This window comes from Canis aureus, chromosome 1 (assembly GCF_053574225.1).
Source record: "Canis aureus isolate CA01 chromosome 1, VMU_Caureus_v.1.0, whole genome shotgun sequence".
NCBI classification, from domain to species: domain Eukaryota; kingdom Metazoa; phylum Chordata; class Mammalia; order Carnivora; family Canidae; genus Canis; species Canis aureus.
In genome coordinates, this window is record NC_135611.1 from 59,002,725 (window position 1) to 59,022,020 (window position 19,296).

A 19,296-nucleotide genomic window follows, 5' to 3' on the forward strand; every position below is an offset into this window, starting at 1 on the left:
GGACCCCATCCACATATTTTACTTACATTTTCAATTCTAATGGAAAACATATTATCTGCTTTTTAAAAAAATTTTATGTATTTATTCATGAGACACACGGGGGCGGGGGGGGGGGGGGGCAGAGATACAGGCAGAGGGAGAAGCAGGCTCCATGCAGGGAGCCCAAAGTGGGACTCGATCCTGGGATTGCAGAATCATGCCCTGGGCTGAAGGCAGGCACTAAACCACTGAGCCACCCAGGGATCCCCTATTATTTGCTTTTTAAAAAGCTGAAGTTCATATATACTTATATAACTTATATAAGCAGTTATATATAAAATATATATAAAAGCATAAGTTCATATATATATGTATATAAAAGCAGTTAACTTAGAAATATTATATAGGCACAGATAAATGTAATGATCTAATTCATAGTCACATATACATCTGAAGTTCTTCTGGAACCAAGGAAAACTTTATCATATGGCTGAGGAAACTGAAATAACACCCCAATCTACACAGACAAGTGACACCAGAACCACACAAGTACAGAATAATCACAGAAAGACCTCCTTTGGTCCTTTATATCTATTTGAAATCAAGAGACATTTTCTGGGATGCTATTATCTCAGAGAGTACTGAGATAAAGAAATGGAACATGCATTCTGAAACACACTCTACTAAGTCTTTCTAATCAATAGTACTAGGCTCAATGTTATCTAAAAACCTAATAAAAAAGAAAATCTAAATAAAAGAGAAGGTATAATATATTAAATATACTCCACACAATGGAGCAAAACATTCAAATTATTTTCAAGTGTTCCTAATTCTATTCATTAAATGACATAGTTTGAGTTTGTGATCGAAATGCCCTATAAAACAGAACAGATAGATATATTACCTCTTCTCATTTTCTCTAAGGTGGAAAAAAAAATATATGGTAGAAAAAATAAAGGTCAGAAGCTGTTTTGAGACTAGAGGATAGAATATAAAATATAGAGTTATAGAAAGGAAAATTAAAGAACAAAAAAGCAGAATATAGGGCGAAAATATAGGTAAAATTAAAAATATATGAACTTTTTGTAGCTGAGATTAGAAACACTGAAGACTGAATTGTCCCAGAATCAGAGGTTTTCTACACTGAAATCTAAGGAACAAAGTAGACCAGGCATAATTAACACTTTCAAAGTAGTAAAGCAATATTAACATGGAATTATCAGATGGATTTTGATTAGAGTTTCACAGAATTGGTAAAAGCACGAAGAGTGTATTTCTTAAATTTAGTTTTGTTGCTTTATTGTCTTATACCTCTGGAGAGTCAGTTTTATCTATTTTTAGTTGATCATCTATTAAGGTTAAGTTCTATAAAACGGAGAGTACATGTAGATGTATATATAACATAGTTCTCTAGGTTTTTCGGGAATCTAGTATTAATTTTCCAGCTTAAAGATATTACCTAAATGTACTAACAAGTGATATTCCCTATCATTCTAACTGTATTAATTTAAAAGAGAAGAGTACTATGAAGCAAGATATGTAAGTAAACTTGGAAGACACCTGGCACAACGGCCACACCTGTTGCTCTGCAGTAAGGTAAAATGGGAGCCAATTTACCTCTAATATATCACAGTAAGGAGTGCAGCTTGAGTATCTGACTGCCTCTCTTTATTATCTAGAATTTATACTTACTTTTGGCAAAGCAATGAAACTGTGCTAATTCTTTCAGTTTTCAACTGGTTGGGTTTTTTTTGGTGGGGGGTAGATTTTAACTATTCTCATCTAAAACGTTTGATAAGGTATCAGGATGTTGCATTAAGATGTCAAATCATAGGCAAAACAACCTGTTTCAATGACATAATACTTAATGGTTCTTAAGAGTATATCTTTAAGGTAACACTACAGTAGTAACTATAAATTAATGTATTTTAAGTGAAATGTTTCATGAAAAATATAAATAACAAAAGCAGGTATAAAAAATACTGAAGATTTTCTTACCTCTGAACTGTAGTTACCAACTCCTTTTCTTTCTTTTTCTGGCATATTAGCTGTGCCTCCTTTTCTTGACACTGTTTTTTGATCTCTTCAAGCTTTTTTTCCATATCTAGGAGAGTCTCTTGCAAATTCTTATTTTTTTCTTCTAGAACCTGAAGCTAAGGAGAAAATTCATAACACACAGAATATTAAATGTGTTTCTACTAGGAACTGTTACAATGTTCTTATTAACAAGCTTGTGGTTAAAATTACTCTATACCTTATCTATATCTAGAGTACTTAATAATACTTCATTTCCCCCTTTGTGTCTCAAGGGAGCTAGGAGAATGAGATTATGGAGAATAGGGTCAGAAATTTCTAGAAGACAAAGGCGCCTGGGTGGTGCAGTCAGTCAGGCATCTGACTCTTGGTTTCAGGTCAGGTCATGTCATGATCTCAGGAATCTGGGATTGACCCCCACATCAAGCTCTGCACTAATGTGGAATCTGGGTAAGATCCTCTTCTTCCTCTGCCCCCCACCCCCCCCCCATGCTTGATGCTCTTGCTCTCCAAAATAAAGTCTTAAAAAAAAAAAGAAAAAAAAGAAATTTCTACAAGACAGAGAAAGGTAAATGATCTCAGTTTGGGGGCATTTTTAAATTTTTATTTTTTAAAAAATAAAAATGATAAAACATGCATAACACAAAATTTATCATCTTTATTGCATTTAAAATTACAATTCCATAGTGTTTAAGTACATTCACATTGTTGTTTAATCACAAGAACTCTTTTCATTTTGTAAAGCAAACTCTGTGCTCATTAACAATTTCCCTTTCAGCTGCACCGTCAGCCTCCAGCAACCACACTCTAACTCTCTGTTTCTATGCACTTGACTACTCTAAGTACCTCACAGAGTATTTACCTTTTAGGTTTGGCTTATATCATTTAGCACAATGTACTCAAGCTTATCCATGTTTCAAAATTCCATTCTTTTTTATATCTGAATTTTATGTGTATGTGTCATTTTATCCATTCATCCATCAGTGGACACTTGGGTTGCCTTTAAATGTTATTATGAACGTATGTCATCTACAAACATGTTTGAGACTTTGCTCTCAATTCTTTTGGGTACATACCCAGGTGAATTGATGGTAAATTTTTTTAAAAGATTTTATTTATTTATTCATGAGAGAGAAAGAGAGAGAGAGAGAGAGAGAGAGAGAGAGAGAGGTAAAGACACAGGCAGAGGGAGAAGCAGGCTCCATGCAGGGAGCCTGATGTGGGACTTGAGGACTTGATCCCGGGTTTCCAGGATCATGCCCTGGGCCAAAGGCAGGCGCTAAACCACTGAGCCACCCAGGGATCCCCAATGGTAATTTTTAAAGGAAATGTATGGCTTTCCACAGTGGCTATGCCACTTTATATTCCCATCAACAGTAGATAAGGATTTTAATGGCTCTACACTGTCACGAACACATGTTTTTCAAACTATAATTCTCTCTATTCCTACTCATACAAACCCCTGTGGTACTTCTTTAGTTCCTTCCTGACATTATCGTCTCTTAGTCTTACAATTTATAAATTAATATAGACAGAGAGTCCATTCTAGGCCTAGAGTCTGTACAATAATGACACTCCATGGATTAAACCAGTAATTCACGACTGAGAGTGATTTCTCTCCCTGCCCAAGAGATACTTGGAAATGTCTACAGTTCTGGTTTGGGGGAGGGAGGAGGGTAGGAGCAGTGCTATCGGCATCTGGTAGGTAGAGTCAAGAATGCTGTGAAACATCCTTTAATGCACAGGACAGAATCCAGAACAAAAAAATTTCTATCCTTGAATGTCACAGTGCTGAGTTGAGAATTCCATGATGAGAAGAAGGGAGAAGACTGAAGCGTAGGTTTAACAGATTTATAAGTAAGATTTCTAGAAGACAGGTTTCACCAAAATTGGTAGAAAGACTCTGTTGAGGCATCAAGAAAGAAAAATGGTCAGAAGAGATCACAGGAGTGAATGGAGACCACAGACTAAGGTGTAAGAATTTGTGGAAAGGTCAAGAAAAAATGAAGAAAACAAGTATCTGGAAAAATAGAATGAATAAGTAAATAGAGAAGAGAAGAGAAGAGAAAGAGAGAAAAGAAGAAAAGAAAAGAAAAAAAAGAAAAGAAAAGAAAAGAAAAGAAAAAAAGAAAAGAAAAGAAAAGAAAGAAAAGAAAAGAAAAGGTCTTGAAGTCTCGTTCAGCCTTGATGGATCCCAGAGAATATTAGATTAAGTGAGAACTGTGGTGCACTTAAGGGGATGGGGCTGTCAGACTGGCTTCAAAACTACCTTTTAGAGTAGAATGTTAAGTAAGAAGTTAATATACAGCTTTCATAGGAAAGTAATCATATATTAATAAGAAAGACAAACTCACGCTTAAAGTTTCTAATTAAATTTAATCCTAAAAACAGCAATTAAACACATTTAACATAATTAGACAAATATATAAAATTTTAAGTTATAAAAATTTTGAAATTTCTGGAGTCAACCTAAGAAAGCAGTATGTTTTCATGTCATTTAAAGATGAGCATTTTAGTTTTGTTACCTGTAGACTCTGACTCTGCACATCATCTAGAGTTGGAAGATCAGCCAGATACTTTTCCAAGGTCTCGATTCTTCTCTGCTTTTCTTTGTTTTGTTCGGATTCCTTCTGGCATTTCTTTTTCAAGCTACTGATATATCTATCTCTGGTTTTAAGCTAAAGAAAAAAATTATAAATCTTCAGGAGCTTTGTGGCATTAAAAAATAATAACAAAACCAACAGTTCTAGGTTACAGCTAAGGCTACCACCAACTCAAATTAGATTCACCTTATTTCATCAATTCTAAGATTCACATTTTTATAAATTTTCGTATCACTGAAGTCAAGAGTTTTTAAATTTTGTCTGCTTTTACAACCAATGGCATCCTATAAACTACAGTCAGCCAGTTAGCAGTAATGATACAGTTTTCATTGCCTGCACATGTGCAAACTTGGTCAAAGCTATTCCTATCTGTGCCATTTCAACAGTGTGTATGTGCTACAATTATGTGCTGAATTTAAATGATGTTTAAAATACCTTAACAATGTTACATTATAACTTGGTGTTGAAAAAAAGTTACTGAGTATCCAGAAAAACAAACAGAGCCACAGGGTATAATGTTAAAACCAGTAATATTCATCTCCAGACCTCAATTTCTTATTTCTTACAAAGCTATATCCAAATGTTTTATGTGAATTAAGAAAGGAAGATATCTAAAAGTATTTAAAGCTGTTCTGTTACTGATTTGCTAAGAAATTGCTTATCATGTACTCAAGAAATGCAATCAAAGCCAGGAGAATTTACCAAAATTACCAGATACTTGGGAAGAAATGAGAGCACTAGTGAGACCCATCCACACCTCAAGCCAAGGCAACTGTTAAAAGTATTATGTCATAATTGAATATGCAACATATTTTCTTTCTCAAAATTACATATAATGAAGGTGTGCTGCACCACTAATGTCATTTTAGGATTGATGGAATATGTTAAAATTGAACACCTACTGTAGGACACATACACTATATGATTCCAGACTATCCCACTTTGTGTAGACTGAACCTCAGATTTTTATGTACTAATTTTTTCACCCTTCCAAACTTGAAAAATGTTCTCTTTAAATTTCATATCATATATTCAAAGTTCTTTAATATTTCAGATCAATTATAAATGTGTATACAGTTACCTAAAAAATAAACTCCAGACTCTATTTCACCTTAAATTTCCAGTCTTTCAAAATTTAGAAACTTACAGGGTTCTAAAATATTTTTACAGCCTTTTCCCACATTCACCAGGGAAATAAGTGCCAATAATTAGTAGTATGACTTACTCTCCCCAATTTTATTAAAGCTAACACTTTGCACAGCCTAGTTTTTTTTTCATGCCTTATCCAATTCCCTTCGAGTCCAATGTTTAACAACTTTTATTAAGAAAACCTTACTTAGAAAATCACATCTCCTTTCATTTATTCTATTCCATCAATAACATTAGGATCCATTTATTACATTGGGTAAGGACCAACACTGGTAAAACTGACAAATCCTTTTACTGGGGCTTTCTCAGGATTAAGGCCAGTGTGCTGGTGTGACAATTTGTGATTGAACAGAACTCACAGACTGCTGACTTTGATAGTGATCTGAAAGACCACATAATACAATTTCTTTTTTCCTCTCATTTTCCCCCTTCTTTTTTCACTAAAGTATAATTAACATAGTGTTATTTTATTTTCAGGTGTACAGTATAATAATTCAAGCACTGTATACATCATTCAGTGTTCATCAAAATAAGTGTACTCTTGATTCCCTCTATCTTTTTACCACTCCTCTCCCAGCTCCACATAGCCCCTCTGGTAACCACCAGTTTGTTTTCTGTATTTCAGACTCTGTTTTTTAATTTCGCTCCCTCGTTGTTCATTTGTTTTGTTTCTTAAATTCCACAGATGAGTGAAATTATATGGTGTATGTTTTTCTCTGGCTTATTTCACCTAGCGTTATACTCCCTACATCTATCTGTGTTATTGTAAACAATAAGATCTCCTTTTTTACAGCTGAGTAATATTCAGTAGTGTTTATATGTATCAAATCTTTATCCATTCATTTATCAGTAAACATTTGGGCTGCTTCCATATCTTGGCTATTGTAAACAGTGCTGCAATAAACACAGGACTGCATATATATTTTTGAATTAGTGTTTTCATTTTCTTTGGGTAAATACCCAGTAGTGGAATTATTGGATCGTATAGTAATTCTATTTCTAAAGGAGCCTTCATACTATTTTCTACAGTGGCTATACCAATTTGCATTCCTATCAACAGTGCACAAACTTTTTTTTTTTTCTCCTCATCAACACTTGTTATTTCTTACATTTTTTTATTTTAGCTATTCTGAAGTGTAAGGTGATTATCTCATGGTTTTGATTTGAATTTCCCTGATGATTAGTGATACTTAGCAACTTTAAGTGTCTTGCAAATGATGTATCGAATAAGGAGTTAATATCCAAAATACATAAAGAACTTATACAATCAATACCAAAAAACAAATATGATTACAAACTAAGCAGAGGATGTGAACATTTTTCCAAAAAAGACATGTAATTAACTTTTTTGAATATGAGGTCCACAGCCCTTTAGTAACTTAACTGCAAGTCACTGACACAGAGATGAGATTTAGATATAAATCATCTGACTGAAAAGCCAATGTTCTTTCAATTCTTTCACACTACACACAACCAGATTTCCATAAATTCTCTAGAAACCAGCTGTGCCTGGATTCCCCATTGACAAAGCCTATTCTTGCCTTAGCAAGTGACCCTGTAACTTATAGAAATAACTAGCCAGTCTATTTTTACTATGGGCTCCCTAATTTATTTTTAATTTTTTTTTTAAGTGTCTGAAGTGTGACACAATGATGTCCCCGAAAAGCAGCCAATAGAATAGGTTAGTCATGATGTCTTCTACTATGCAAAGATGTCCTGGTTTTCTTCTTTTTCTTTGGCTGGTCAACTGCCTTCTTTGATGTCAGGTCAAGCCTGCTGCTTTTGATCACAAATCTTTGCCAACAATCTCCTACTGAATACTGTTTTTGCTATTTGTTGACTGACTACAAGTGGATTACACATAATCACTGGGTCTTGGGATTTTTTTAACCCTCTTCACTAAGGAGAAGCTCTTTGTGTTTTGTTTTTTAAACTTTCAAGTTTTATGCTGATTACTAAAATCTGAACTCCAGTAATTATCTCCAGGTAAAATGAGGTATTACTAATAAATCTCCCCTATCCCATTTGTAAAAGGTTAGGTTTTTCCTTTCAAGAAGATATTATTTAGTACTGAGATTATTCCTCAAAGGCAATAGGAGGGGCTCTGTTTTCAGAAAAGGTTTATAAATGAATGTATTTTTCTTCATTTTAAATAGTTATTAAAACAAAACAGATTACTGAGGAAAAGCTTTCCTCTATGTTTTATTTTTCTAAATTATTATTAGAAGCCAAGCATCGGCTGTAGCATTAAACTGTCTTGAATTTTACTCCTAGCTTTGTGACAGTTATACCTACATGCAACTAGACAAATTACTCAACTTTTCTCCAAACTTCATTTAGTTCATTTTTTAAAAAGGGGGTATAGTATTTATGCATTAGGATTTTTGTGAGATTAGTTAATATTAAATAAGAAAACGTATTTAATGCACCTTAACATGCTGTCTGGCATATACAAGAAAAAGCTTATCAGAGTAACTTCTATTGTTATTATCACATCAAATGCTTTCCTATTGTAGTATCAGGATAACAAAGAGGAAATGCAGAAGAAATAATGCAATCCAATCTCATGTGGGCTTAACACGCTGGTCAGTTGATGCATTACCCATGAGTCTATTTACCAGCATCTACACTCCCTTCAAGAATTCAAATCATCTCCGTGGCCTCTGGCACAACCTCTACCATCCACACTAACCCTCCTCCTTAATTTTTCTATTCTACACAGTTCCATTCTCAATTCCCTCACTGCAGAGAAAAACTGTTCCTCTTTTCCTAAAGTAATTCCCCATCTTGGTATCTGTTATCAACCTTTCTCTATTTATCTCAGGAATTTGCTCTATCACGCACTCCTCTGACATCTTTAATATCTCTAATTATTCTTTCCAGAGTCCTTTGATGGGCTTATCCCACTCTCTTTTCTTTCCTGTTGGCAAAAATCACTTGAAAGCATCCATCCATCCATCCATCCATTTAATATGCCAGGTACCATGGCTGGTGCTATACATGCTACAGTGACAAAACTGCTATGTCCCTACCATCCTGGAGCATACAGAGAAATACTAAAACATAATGATTATCAAAATCATGTTAAACACTGGAAAAACAAGAACAAAATGCTCTACACATATAAAGGAAGAGGATGGAGGAGAAAGATATTTAAGATGACACTTAACAAAATAAATAGGTAACGGAGTATTGGGAGAAGATAGTCAAGTATTTACCAAAGAGAAAAAACTTTGTGTCAAGATTCTTGGGACCAAGAAACAAATTATGACCACTGTACCAACTATAAGCACTGTACCATGAAACAGCGTACTAAAAAGAAAAAGAAAATAAACAGCATACTAAAGTGAGATTGACAGAGCCTGCGGTTATAGAATTAGAGTCTTTCTGGCCATGGAAAGAATTTGATTCTTATTTTATTTTTTAAGATTTTATTTATTTATTCAAGGGGGGTGCAGAGACACAGGCAGAGGGAGAAGCAGGCTCCATGCAGGGAGCCCGATGTGGGACTTGATCCCAGGACTCCAGGATCATGCCCTGGGCTGAAGGCGGCGCTAAACCGCTGAGCCACCCGGGCTGCCCTGATTCTTATTTTATTTTTATTTTTTAAAGATTTTATTTATTCATGAGAGACACACAGGGAGAGAGGCAGAGACACAGGCAGAGGGAGAAGCAGGCCCCCTGCAGGGAGCCCGATGTGGGACTTGATCCCAGGACTCCAGGATCACGCCCTGAGCCAAAGGTAGGTGCCAAACCACTGAGCCACCCAGGCGTCCCTGATTCTTATTTTAAAGACAACACTGAGATGGCACTGTTGGGTAATGTAAGTGAAATGATTGGATATTCCTTTTAAAAAGTTCAGTCCTCCATACTCTGAAGAATGGGCTAGGTGGCCATGGAGCAACTGGAACTCTCACATATTGATAGTGGACGTGTTAAATGATACAAATACTAGAACGCAGATTTCTTTCTTCCAACTCTCTCTCTTTGGCATTTCAAAGGTACATTTATTTCTATCACAAAGGAAGCAGCACTTCTACAAGTGCACAGTGATGTTCCACATTCCCATCTAACAGCATACTGAAATTTGCAGGCAGGGTTATGTTCTATCTGATGTGTACTCCAAGTAAAGGTGGTTAATGATGACCACAAGCAGGTGCAGGACTTGAAGCTTTCAAAGCTTTACTTCTTTAATCAGCACTCCTAATTTTATACACGATGAAGCCCATCAACCTCATTCGTACCCAAATCTCTTGGTGCACTTGGGTATAATAATGTTTCATGGGGATCTAAGCATTTTTAATAAGGCTCTGAAGCATCTCAGCACAGGACAACTGGCTCAGGGTAGCCAACCCACACGGCCAACTCAGAAAGGTCACTAAGTGTGCAGAATTCAGTAGTTTCTTATAGAAGTTAAACATTTACCCTATGAAATATGTAACTCAGAAATTCCACTCTTAGGAATTTATCCAGGAGAAATGAAAAATGTCTGGTGCAAGAATGCTCACAGTGGCCTTATTCATAATTTCCCCAAAATGCAAACAATTCAAATGTCCATTAACAAGACAGGAGGTGATCCGTCTATATGATGGAATGCAACTCAGCAGTAGATAGGAATCCATGCAATGATATGAATAAATCTCAAAGATATTAAGTGAAAGAAGACCAACACAAAAGAATATATACAGTTGACTCCATTTATATGAAGTCCAAGAAGATTCAAAACTAATCTATGGCAATAACAGTGTTTCAGAAAGAGGAAGAAGACTGGACTAGAAAGAAGCACAAGGGAACTTCTTAGGTGACTGACGTGTTGGTTTTTTTTTTTTTTTTTTTTTAAGCAAACTCCATGTCCAACGTGGGGCTCAAACTCATGACCCTGAGATCAAGAGTCACATATTCTACCAAATAAGCCAGCCACATACCCCTGGTGATTGATATGTTTTGTGTCTCATTTTAGATAGCAGTTATATGACTATATACTATTAATAATACCAAACTGAACACCTAAGATTTATATATTTGACCATATATAAATTATGCTTTGCTTTTTCAAAATATAATAAAAATACATGGAATTAATAATCACAAAAAGAAAGTTATTGGAGATAGAGGGAAAGCAGACAGGCAGGGCAAGACTGGATTCAGAGACACTAATGAAGAGGCTCTTATAAAATCTTTGCCAAGACATAATTTAGACTGGTCTGGTAGTGTTGGACAGATTCTTTTATATAATTAGGAGACAGGCTTAATCAGTGTTAGTAAGATTTCCAGCATGAATGACTGAATATACAGTAATGAACATTGAAGAAAATTTTTGTTTTAAGAAGAGGGCACGTGGTAGGCAAATTATGTTTTGGACCTGAACAGTCTGAAATATTCTTAAGATATCCAAGTAGGAAGTGGCCACCCAGCCCATTCTTCAGATTTACCAACTACATTAAATATGTAGTTAATATATAAATTAATTTTATTAAGCATTGGACACCAAAAGTAATTAAAAATGAGAAAACTTTAGATGAAATATAAAAATATATTTTAAAAATTGTATCCACTGAATCATCATAATTTTCTTTCTTTCTTTTTTTTTTTTTTTTTAAGTAGGCTCCATGCCCAATGTGGAGCTCAAACTGATGACCCTGAGATCAAGAATTGCATGCTCTACCAACTGAGCCAGCCAGGCATCCCTGAATCATAATTTTCACACAATCTGTTAATTAACAAATCTCAGGTGAGAAAATATTTTAATCCCTCCCACATTTGTATTTTTGTTGATAGCACAGGGTTTCTCAAAAGTCACTACAAAACTAATCATTTCAATATAAATGTGCAACCTGGTATAACACACACTTAAAATACAGTAGATAACAAATGATTATATGTTGAAGGAATGTTATTGACTTAATTCAACTTTATTAAAAAATATCTACCTTTTCCTCCAGTTTCTTCTTCTCTTCACTAAATTGGCTTATTCTTTGCTTAAGAAACTGATTGAGCTGCAAAACCTCTTTCTCAGTAGATGCAAGCTTTTGCTCAAGTTCCTCTTGCTGGGAATGGGACACTGATTGATCAGAGAATGGAGTCTGGAGTGAACTGTTCTCATATTGTGGCTATCAGGAAAGAAAAAAGAGAGGTTAGAAGTTTACTTATCTTGAAAAAATGGAAAGAAACGGGAAATAAGGTATAGTACGAGAGTACATCTAGGCTTTAGCAACAAACAGATCTTGGCATAAATCTCACCTCTACTTAGTTATATGCCATAATTAAATCAAATTAATTTGCTTACCAACGCCACGCCTCAGTCTTCTTATCTATAGAACAGAAATAAGAAAGTACTTTGCAGTGTTTTTTTGTTTGTTTTTGTTTTTTGGAGAACACAGGTAAAATATGTAGAGTTTCTATCACATAAACAGAAGCTTAATAAAAGGCAAAAAGAAAGTGTAATTAGAGATATAGAGACTAAAAAGTATAATTAAGAGATGTAAATAATACATTAAATAGAAGTGAAAGTTCTGGGGAAATAAAAAGAAAAAACTCTTTACAGGTGATAATTTCCAGCTAATATTAAACTTGCTAAGTATTAATACAGTGTTTCCCCTAACTAGAAAGTAAGGTCCATGAAAGAGGGAATTTTTACCCATCTTAGTTGCTCTTAGATCCTTATTTCATAGAATAATCACTGGCATAAAATAAGAGCTCAAAAAAATAATTTGACTGAACGAATGTATTCCTGTTTCCATGAGTGAGGCTTTGTAAGGAATTTAGATGAGATCTTTCCCTTACCATTTCCCTTGCAGCATTACAACCAGGAAAAGGCAGATAGAAAATACAAATGTTTCCTTAAATAAATTAGAATGTGATAAGTGCTGTAAGAGATACCAATAAAGTAATGTGAAAGTAGAGAAACAGATAACTTTCCCACTTATTCAACAAATATTTACTAAGCACATGTTAGGAATTGTGTACTGGGATTCAACAATTTATAAAGCAAAGTCCCACCAGTTTAATGAAGTGTCACACAAAAAAAAGACAATGGAAACTGTCTAACTGCTAAGATAGTTGTACTGTAGTGCCTAAGGGAAGGGTTATAGAAGTGAACTTGAATTAAACCTTGAAGAATTCATACTTCACCAAAGGTGGAGATACAATTAAAAAATTACATAAATAGCACTTATCATGTGCTGGGTATTTCAAAGATGACAAACTCTAGCACTGTCCTTTAAAAACTCAAATTCTATCAGAAGCATAAGGGAAATTCTCAGATCATTATATATAGGACACCATATAATATGGTAGCCAAAGAAAAGTCATCTTTAGTACAAAGTATGGGGAAGTTGGAGGATAAATGAAGCCACCACTGGGAGAATGAGGAAAAGGCTTTACTGGGGTCATGGCTTTTGAGATAGACTTTGAAAACAAGGAAGATTCTGGTAGGAATGGAGAAAGAAAGAAAAGTATTCCAGAAAGAACATTTTAAAAAGGTAGAATGGAATAAATGCAGAGAGTACCAATATCTGTTTAAAGTATGGAGTATAAGAGGGGGGATGGATAGAAGGAAAAAAATGTAAAAATCTTAAGTGGAACCATATAATAGAATCACAAGGTTCAGAGTTAAATCTTAATTCATAGGAAATGGGAACACTGTGATGGTTTCATAACAAGAAAGTAACATGATTTAAGAACATTGTGAACTCTGTTTTGTAAATTTATACATTTCTGTATTCCCTACAGCCCCATGTGTAAGATTCTCAGTAAGTTTTGATTGAAGGGAAAAGAAAAAGGAGGACAAGCGAGTACTACAACAAATGTAAGCAGTGGACAGCAGGAATTAAAAGATACTGAGAATGGATATGAATTCTCTTTAAGAAATTAATCTAGGGCCTCCCAGGGAGCTCAGTTAAGGATCCAACTCTTGGTTTCAGCTCAGGTCATGATCTCAGGGGTTGTGAGGGGCAGCCTCCTGTCAGGCTCCATGCTCAGTGGGGAGTTGGCTTGAAGATTTTCTCTCTTTGCCCCTCCCCACAGTGGCACACATGTCCATGCTCTCTCTCTCTCTAAAATAAATAAATCTTGGAGCACCTGAGTGGTTCAGTCAGTTAAGCATCTGCCTTCGGGTCACGTCATGATCCTAGAGTTCCAGGATGCATTGGGCCCTCTGCCCCTTCCCTACTCGTGCTCTAACAAATAAATAAAACATTTAATAAGTAAAAATAAATAAATCTTTAAAAATTATTCTAACCTATTTAGCTGAACAAAAAGAGGAGCTGAGGAGCATAGGGAACAAAATGAAGGAAGTCTACATGTAGAATTGAGAGAATTTAGAGAAATATTTTTTAAAAAAGAGACAAGAAATGTTAGATAACCAAGGTTTGAGATTTTGTCAAGTAACAGGGAAGATCACATTCTGAGCTGAGGTTAAGGAGATCATATAGGAGAACAGATGTACTTAATTACAAGTAGAACCTATTGATATTAAGATGCTAGTTGAACACACAAAAAGAGATGAACATCAGACAGAGAGGAAGATGGCCAAGCTAGACTAGGAAACTAAACAAAAACAAACAAACAAAAAAGGACTATAGTATGTAATGAGCTCAGAAATTTCCACTCCATCTATCAATAACAAGTAAACAAGATGAACTGACAGATATTCTTAGATCTGTCAGAAGTAAAGTCACAGAATATAATGCTACCCCCAGAATTAGAGAAACAGGTGAATAGGGAAAGGCACACTTACCAGAGCAGAATCCTCCTCGCAACTAATGCTGAAATAGGAAAATCAGAACTGAAATTGATGAACCACTGGAGGCTCAGTGTGGATAAGTCTGAAAGTCAAAAATTCTAAGGAGACCCAGTCATAGGGGACACCTGACCTGTTTGGTTTTACTTCCACAAGCTCTATCAGGTCCTCACAGTGAATATCAGGGAAAATCTCTTCAATGTTTCCAACAGAAAGAGGAGAAAAGGAACCATCTTGAAATACACCAGAACGCTATGTTCTTAACAAAACCTGCCTTCAGGAGAAACTATTTAACTAGAAACTAATCTACCCAGAAGGTTACCTAGAAGGGAGCTAACCTACCTAAAAGAAAACACTCAATTCCAGTTGCCTTGACCATCCTGCCCCACCTAAGGGTGGGAAAGGAAAAAACCCCAGAAGCACCAGTGAACTTCACAGTCCAGGTGTACTAAAGGGCTCATTAAAATACTAAGACCCAATCATAGGACTAGAGAGTACTTCTCCTTCCTCTATACAAGATATATGAAAAGGTAAAATCATGGTCTGGAGAGATTGAACAAGCAGGAGAACCAGAGTTAGATATGACAGGAATGCCGGGATTATCAGACCAGAATTTTTTTTTAAACTATGACTAATAAAGGAAGGACATTAATGCTAAGATAAACAGCAAACAAGAACAGGCAGAGAATGTGACCACAGAAGTGGATATTCTTAGAAAGAAATAAAAAATTTTAGACACCAAAAATACTGGAAGAGAAATAAATGTCTTTAAGGGGTGGCTGGGTGGCTCAGTCAGTAGATACCCTCCTCCCACTCATGTGTACTCTCACTCTTTCAAGTAAATAAATAAAAGAATGTCTTTGATAGGCTAATTAGTTGACTGGACACAGATAAGGAAACAATCTGAGCTTGAGGATATGATAAGAAACTTCTGAAACTAAAAGACAAAGAGAAAAAAAGACTAGAAAAAATAAAACAGAATATCCAAGAACTGTGAGATAACTACAAAAGGTGTAACATTACCAGAAGAAATGAAAGCAGTATTTGAAATAATGACTGAGAATTTTCTCCAAACTGTCAGATACCACACGTCAAATCCAGGTATGATTTCACTCATACATGGAACTTAGGAAACAAAACAGATGAACGTGTGGGAAGAAAAAAAAAATAGAGAAGGAGAGAGGAGGCGGCAAACCCTAAGAGACCTTTAACAATAGAGAACAAACTGAGGGTTGATGGAGGGAGGTGGACGGCAGATGGGCTAGAGGGCACTTGTTACAATAAGCACTGGGTGTTATATATAAGTGATGCATCATGAAATTCTACTCCTGAAGCCAATATTACATTAGATGTTTAACTGGAATTTAAATAAAAGTCTGAAATAAGAAAAGGTAAGTGGAGTAATTATATTAATTTTAGGAAAACCAGACTTTAGAGCAAGGAAAGTTGTAAGGAATCAAAATGAGTATTACATGAAACGGTCAATACTCCAAGAAGACTTAATATGTATGTGTCTGACAACAGAGCAGCAAAATATGTGAGGTAAAAAGTGGGAACTAAAAGGAGAAACAGATAAATATATTAAAACAGCTGGAGACTCCACCAACCCTCTATCAGAAATGAACAGATCCATCAAGCAGAAAATTAGCAAGTACACAGCTGAACTCAAAAACATCCCCACTCAATTTATTGGATGTAATTGACATGTATAGACTACTTCAGATTACACATTCTTCTCAAGCTCACATAGAACATTCACCAAAACAGACCACATTTGGGGTGATAAAATATGCCTTAACAAATTGAAGAGAGATTGTACAATGTATGCTCCCTCAAATCAAAATGGAATTAAACTAGAAACCAACAGAAAGGTAGCTAGCTATAAATCCCAAAATGTTTGGAGATTAAACAACACATTACAAAATAATATATGGTTCAAAGAAGAAATCTCAAAAGAAATTTTAAAATATTTTGTACTAAATGGAAATGAAAATACAGATTATCTAAAATTTGTGGGATGCAGTGAAAGCAATGCTTAGAGGGAAATTTATACCACCAAGTACATATATTAGAAAAAAAAAAAAGAAAGATTTAAAATGAATTATCTAAGCTTCCACCTTAGGAGAAACTAGGATATATAAAAAGAGTTATTCATAATGACCAACTAAAATTTATTCCCGCAATTAAGGCAGGTTTGATATTCAAAAATCAATTAATGTAATCTATCACATCAATAGGTTACTAAGGAAAAATCATATGATCACAAATAAATGCAGAAAATAATATGACAAAATTCAACAGTTATTCATGATAAAAATTCTGAACAAACTTGGAATAGAGGCAAACTTACTCAACTTAATAAAGAACATCTATAAAAATCCTACAGCTAACACCAGAATTAATGATAAAAAATGTGAGGTGTTCCCGCTAATATCAGGAACAAAGCAAGAATGTTCCCCTCCCACCACTGTACTAGAAGTCCTAGAGAATGCAATAATAAGAGAAGGAAATTATGCCAGGAAGAAAGAAATGTATGCCACGATCACCTATATAGAAAATCCCTAAAACAGACCAAAACCAAAACAAAATCCCTCCCAAAGCCCTTCCTGAAACTAATAAGCAATTATAGCAAGATTTCAAGAGGCCCTCCAAAAAATGAAGTATGTATAAATATAACAAAATATATACAAGATCTATATAAAGAAAGTTATATGACTCTTATCAAAGACATCAAAGAAGAACGAAATAAAGAGATATTCCATGTTCATAGATTGACTCAATAAGGTCAAGATGTTAGGTTCTTCCTAGCTTAATCTATAGATTCAATGCAATCTCAGGCAACATCCCAGCAAGTTATTTTGTGGATAGCAACAAACTAATTATCTAAAATTTCTATGGAAAAACAAAAGACCCAGGATAGCCAACATAATACTGAAGGACAAAACCAAAGATGGAGTACTGAACTACCTGACTTCAATATTCACAATAAAGCTATAGCAATCTAGAATGTGTGACACTGAGGAAAGCCCAAACAGGTCAATGGAACAGAATAGAAAACCCAGAAACAGATCCAGATAAATACAGTCAACTGCTTTTTGACAAAGGAACAAAGGCAGTACAATGGGGTAAAGAAAGTCTTTTCAACAAATTATGCTGTAACAATGGGACATCCACAAGCAAGAAAATGGTTTTCCACTCTTCAAAATGGAAGAAAGACCTAAATGTAAAATACAAAACTATAAAGCCCCTTGAAGATAACATATGAAAAAACCTAAATGACTTTGAAAATGGCAATGACTTTTAGATACACTACCAAAGATAATTCATAAAAGAAAGAAACACGCTGGATTTCATTAAAAATTTCTGCTCTGCAAAAGGCGTTATAAGAAAATGAGAAGATAGGCCACATATTGTAGAAACTATTGGCAAAAGACACATCTGATAAAGGATTTGTATCCAAACTATACAAAAAAAAAAAAAAAAAAACCTCCTAAAACTCAAAAAATAACATAATTAAAAATGGGGAAAAGACCTCAACAGACACCTCACTGAAGAAAAGTATACAGATGGCAAATAAATATATGAAAAGATGTTAAACATCAAATGTCTTCAGGGAATTTCAAATTAAAATGAGTCACCTACCCCCACACATCTGTCAGAATGGTCCAAATCCAAAACAATGACAATACCAAATGATGGTGAGGACATGGAACAACAGAAACTTCCATTCATTGCAAGTGGGAATGTAATGTAATACGTTATTTTGAAAGACAGTTGCAGTTACTTAAAAACGAACATATTCTTACCATATGATCAAACAATTGTGTTCCTTGGTATTTACCCAAATGAACAGAAAGCATCCTACACAAAACACTTCACATGGAGGTTTATAGCAGCTTTTTTCATATTTGCCAAAACCTGAAAGTAACTAAAAACTTCCTTCAGCAGGTAAATGGATAAATAAACTGTGGTACATCCAGATCATGGAACATTATTCAGCATTAAAAAGACAGAGCTATCAACATGTGAAAGGACATAGAGGAAATTTAAATGTGTATTAAAAAGTGAAAGAAGCCATCATAAAGGCCATATACCGTATGGTTCCAACTGTATCATATTCTGGAAGAGGTAGAACTCTGGAGCCAATAAAAAGACTGTTGCCAGGGGCTGAGGGACAGGAGGGAAAGAACAGGCACAGATGTTTAGGGTAGTGAAACTGTTCTGTACGATACTACAATAATGAGTATAAGTCATTATACATTTGTCCAAACTCACAGAACTGTAATACCAAGATTGAACCTCAGTGTGAACTATGGCCTTTGAGTGATAATGATGTGTCCCTCTAAGTTCAACTGTAACAAAGATTCACTGATACAGGATGCCAAGAGTGGAGAAGGCTCAGGTGTGCGGCGGCACAGGATATATGAGATTCTCTGTACATTCTGCTCAACTCTGCAGTGAACCTAAAACTATTCCGAAATTTAAAATTAATTTTACAGATTAGTTAATATAGGTATTTCTATGACAACAACATACACACATTTCTGGAAAACCATTCAAAAGTCAAGCAAAAAAAATAGTAGGGCTTTAAAGGAAAAGTAAAAATCAGAATAGTCCACTCAAAGCCTATGCAACTTAAACCAGATTACTTATCAAAACAGTAACAGGAGAAGAGTTGAGCGTTTTGGGCAGGCAGCCACAGGGAATATTAAACCACATGCACGGACACAGTCAAAATGCTGGAGGGTCTGGTGGGTGTTGAGATGATATAGATAGAACTTTGCAATGCAG

The 19,296-nt window shown here is 35.0% G+C and overlaps 1 protein-coding gene and 1 pseudogene across 2 annotated transcripts in view; both read right to left on the reverse strand.

Moving 5' to 3' along the window:
- The window catches only part of CEP85L (centrosomal protein 85L), a 147,059-nt gene that overhangs the window by 22,790 nt on the left and 104,973 nt on the right, over positions 1-19,296 (reverse strand). For both annotated transcript variants that reach the window (XM_077901006.1, XM_077901015.1), the window contains exons 6-8: positions 11,696-11,875; positions 4,539-4,691; positions 1,978-2,132 (exon numbers count right to left, since the gene is read on the reverse strand). In XM_077901006.1, the coding sequence (XP_077757132.1) occupies positions 1,978-2,132; positions 4,539-4,691; positions 11,696-11,875 (488 nt within the window). The remainder of the gene's footprint in view (positions 1-1,977; positions 2,133-4,538; positions 4,692-11,695; positions 11,876-19,296) is intronic.
- LOC144315836 (ATP synthase F(0) complex subunit j, mitochondrial pseudogene) lies at positions 9,419-10,084 on the reverse strand (annotated as a pseudogene).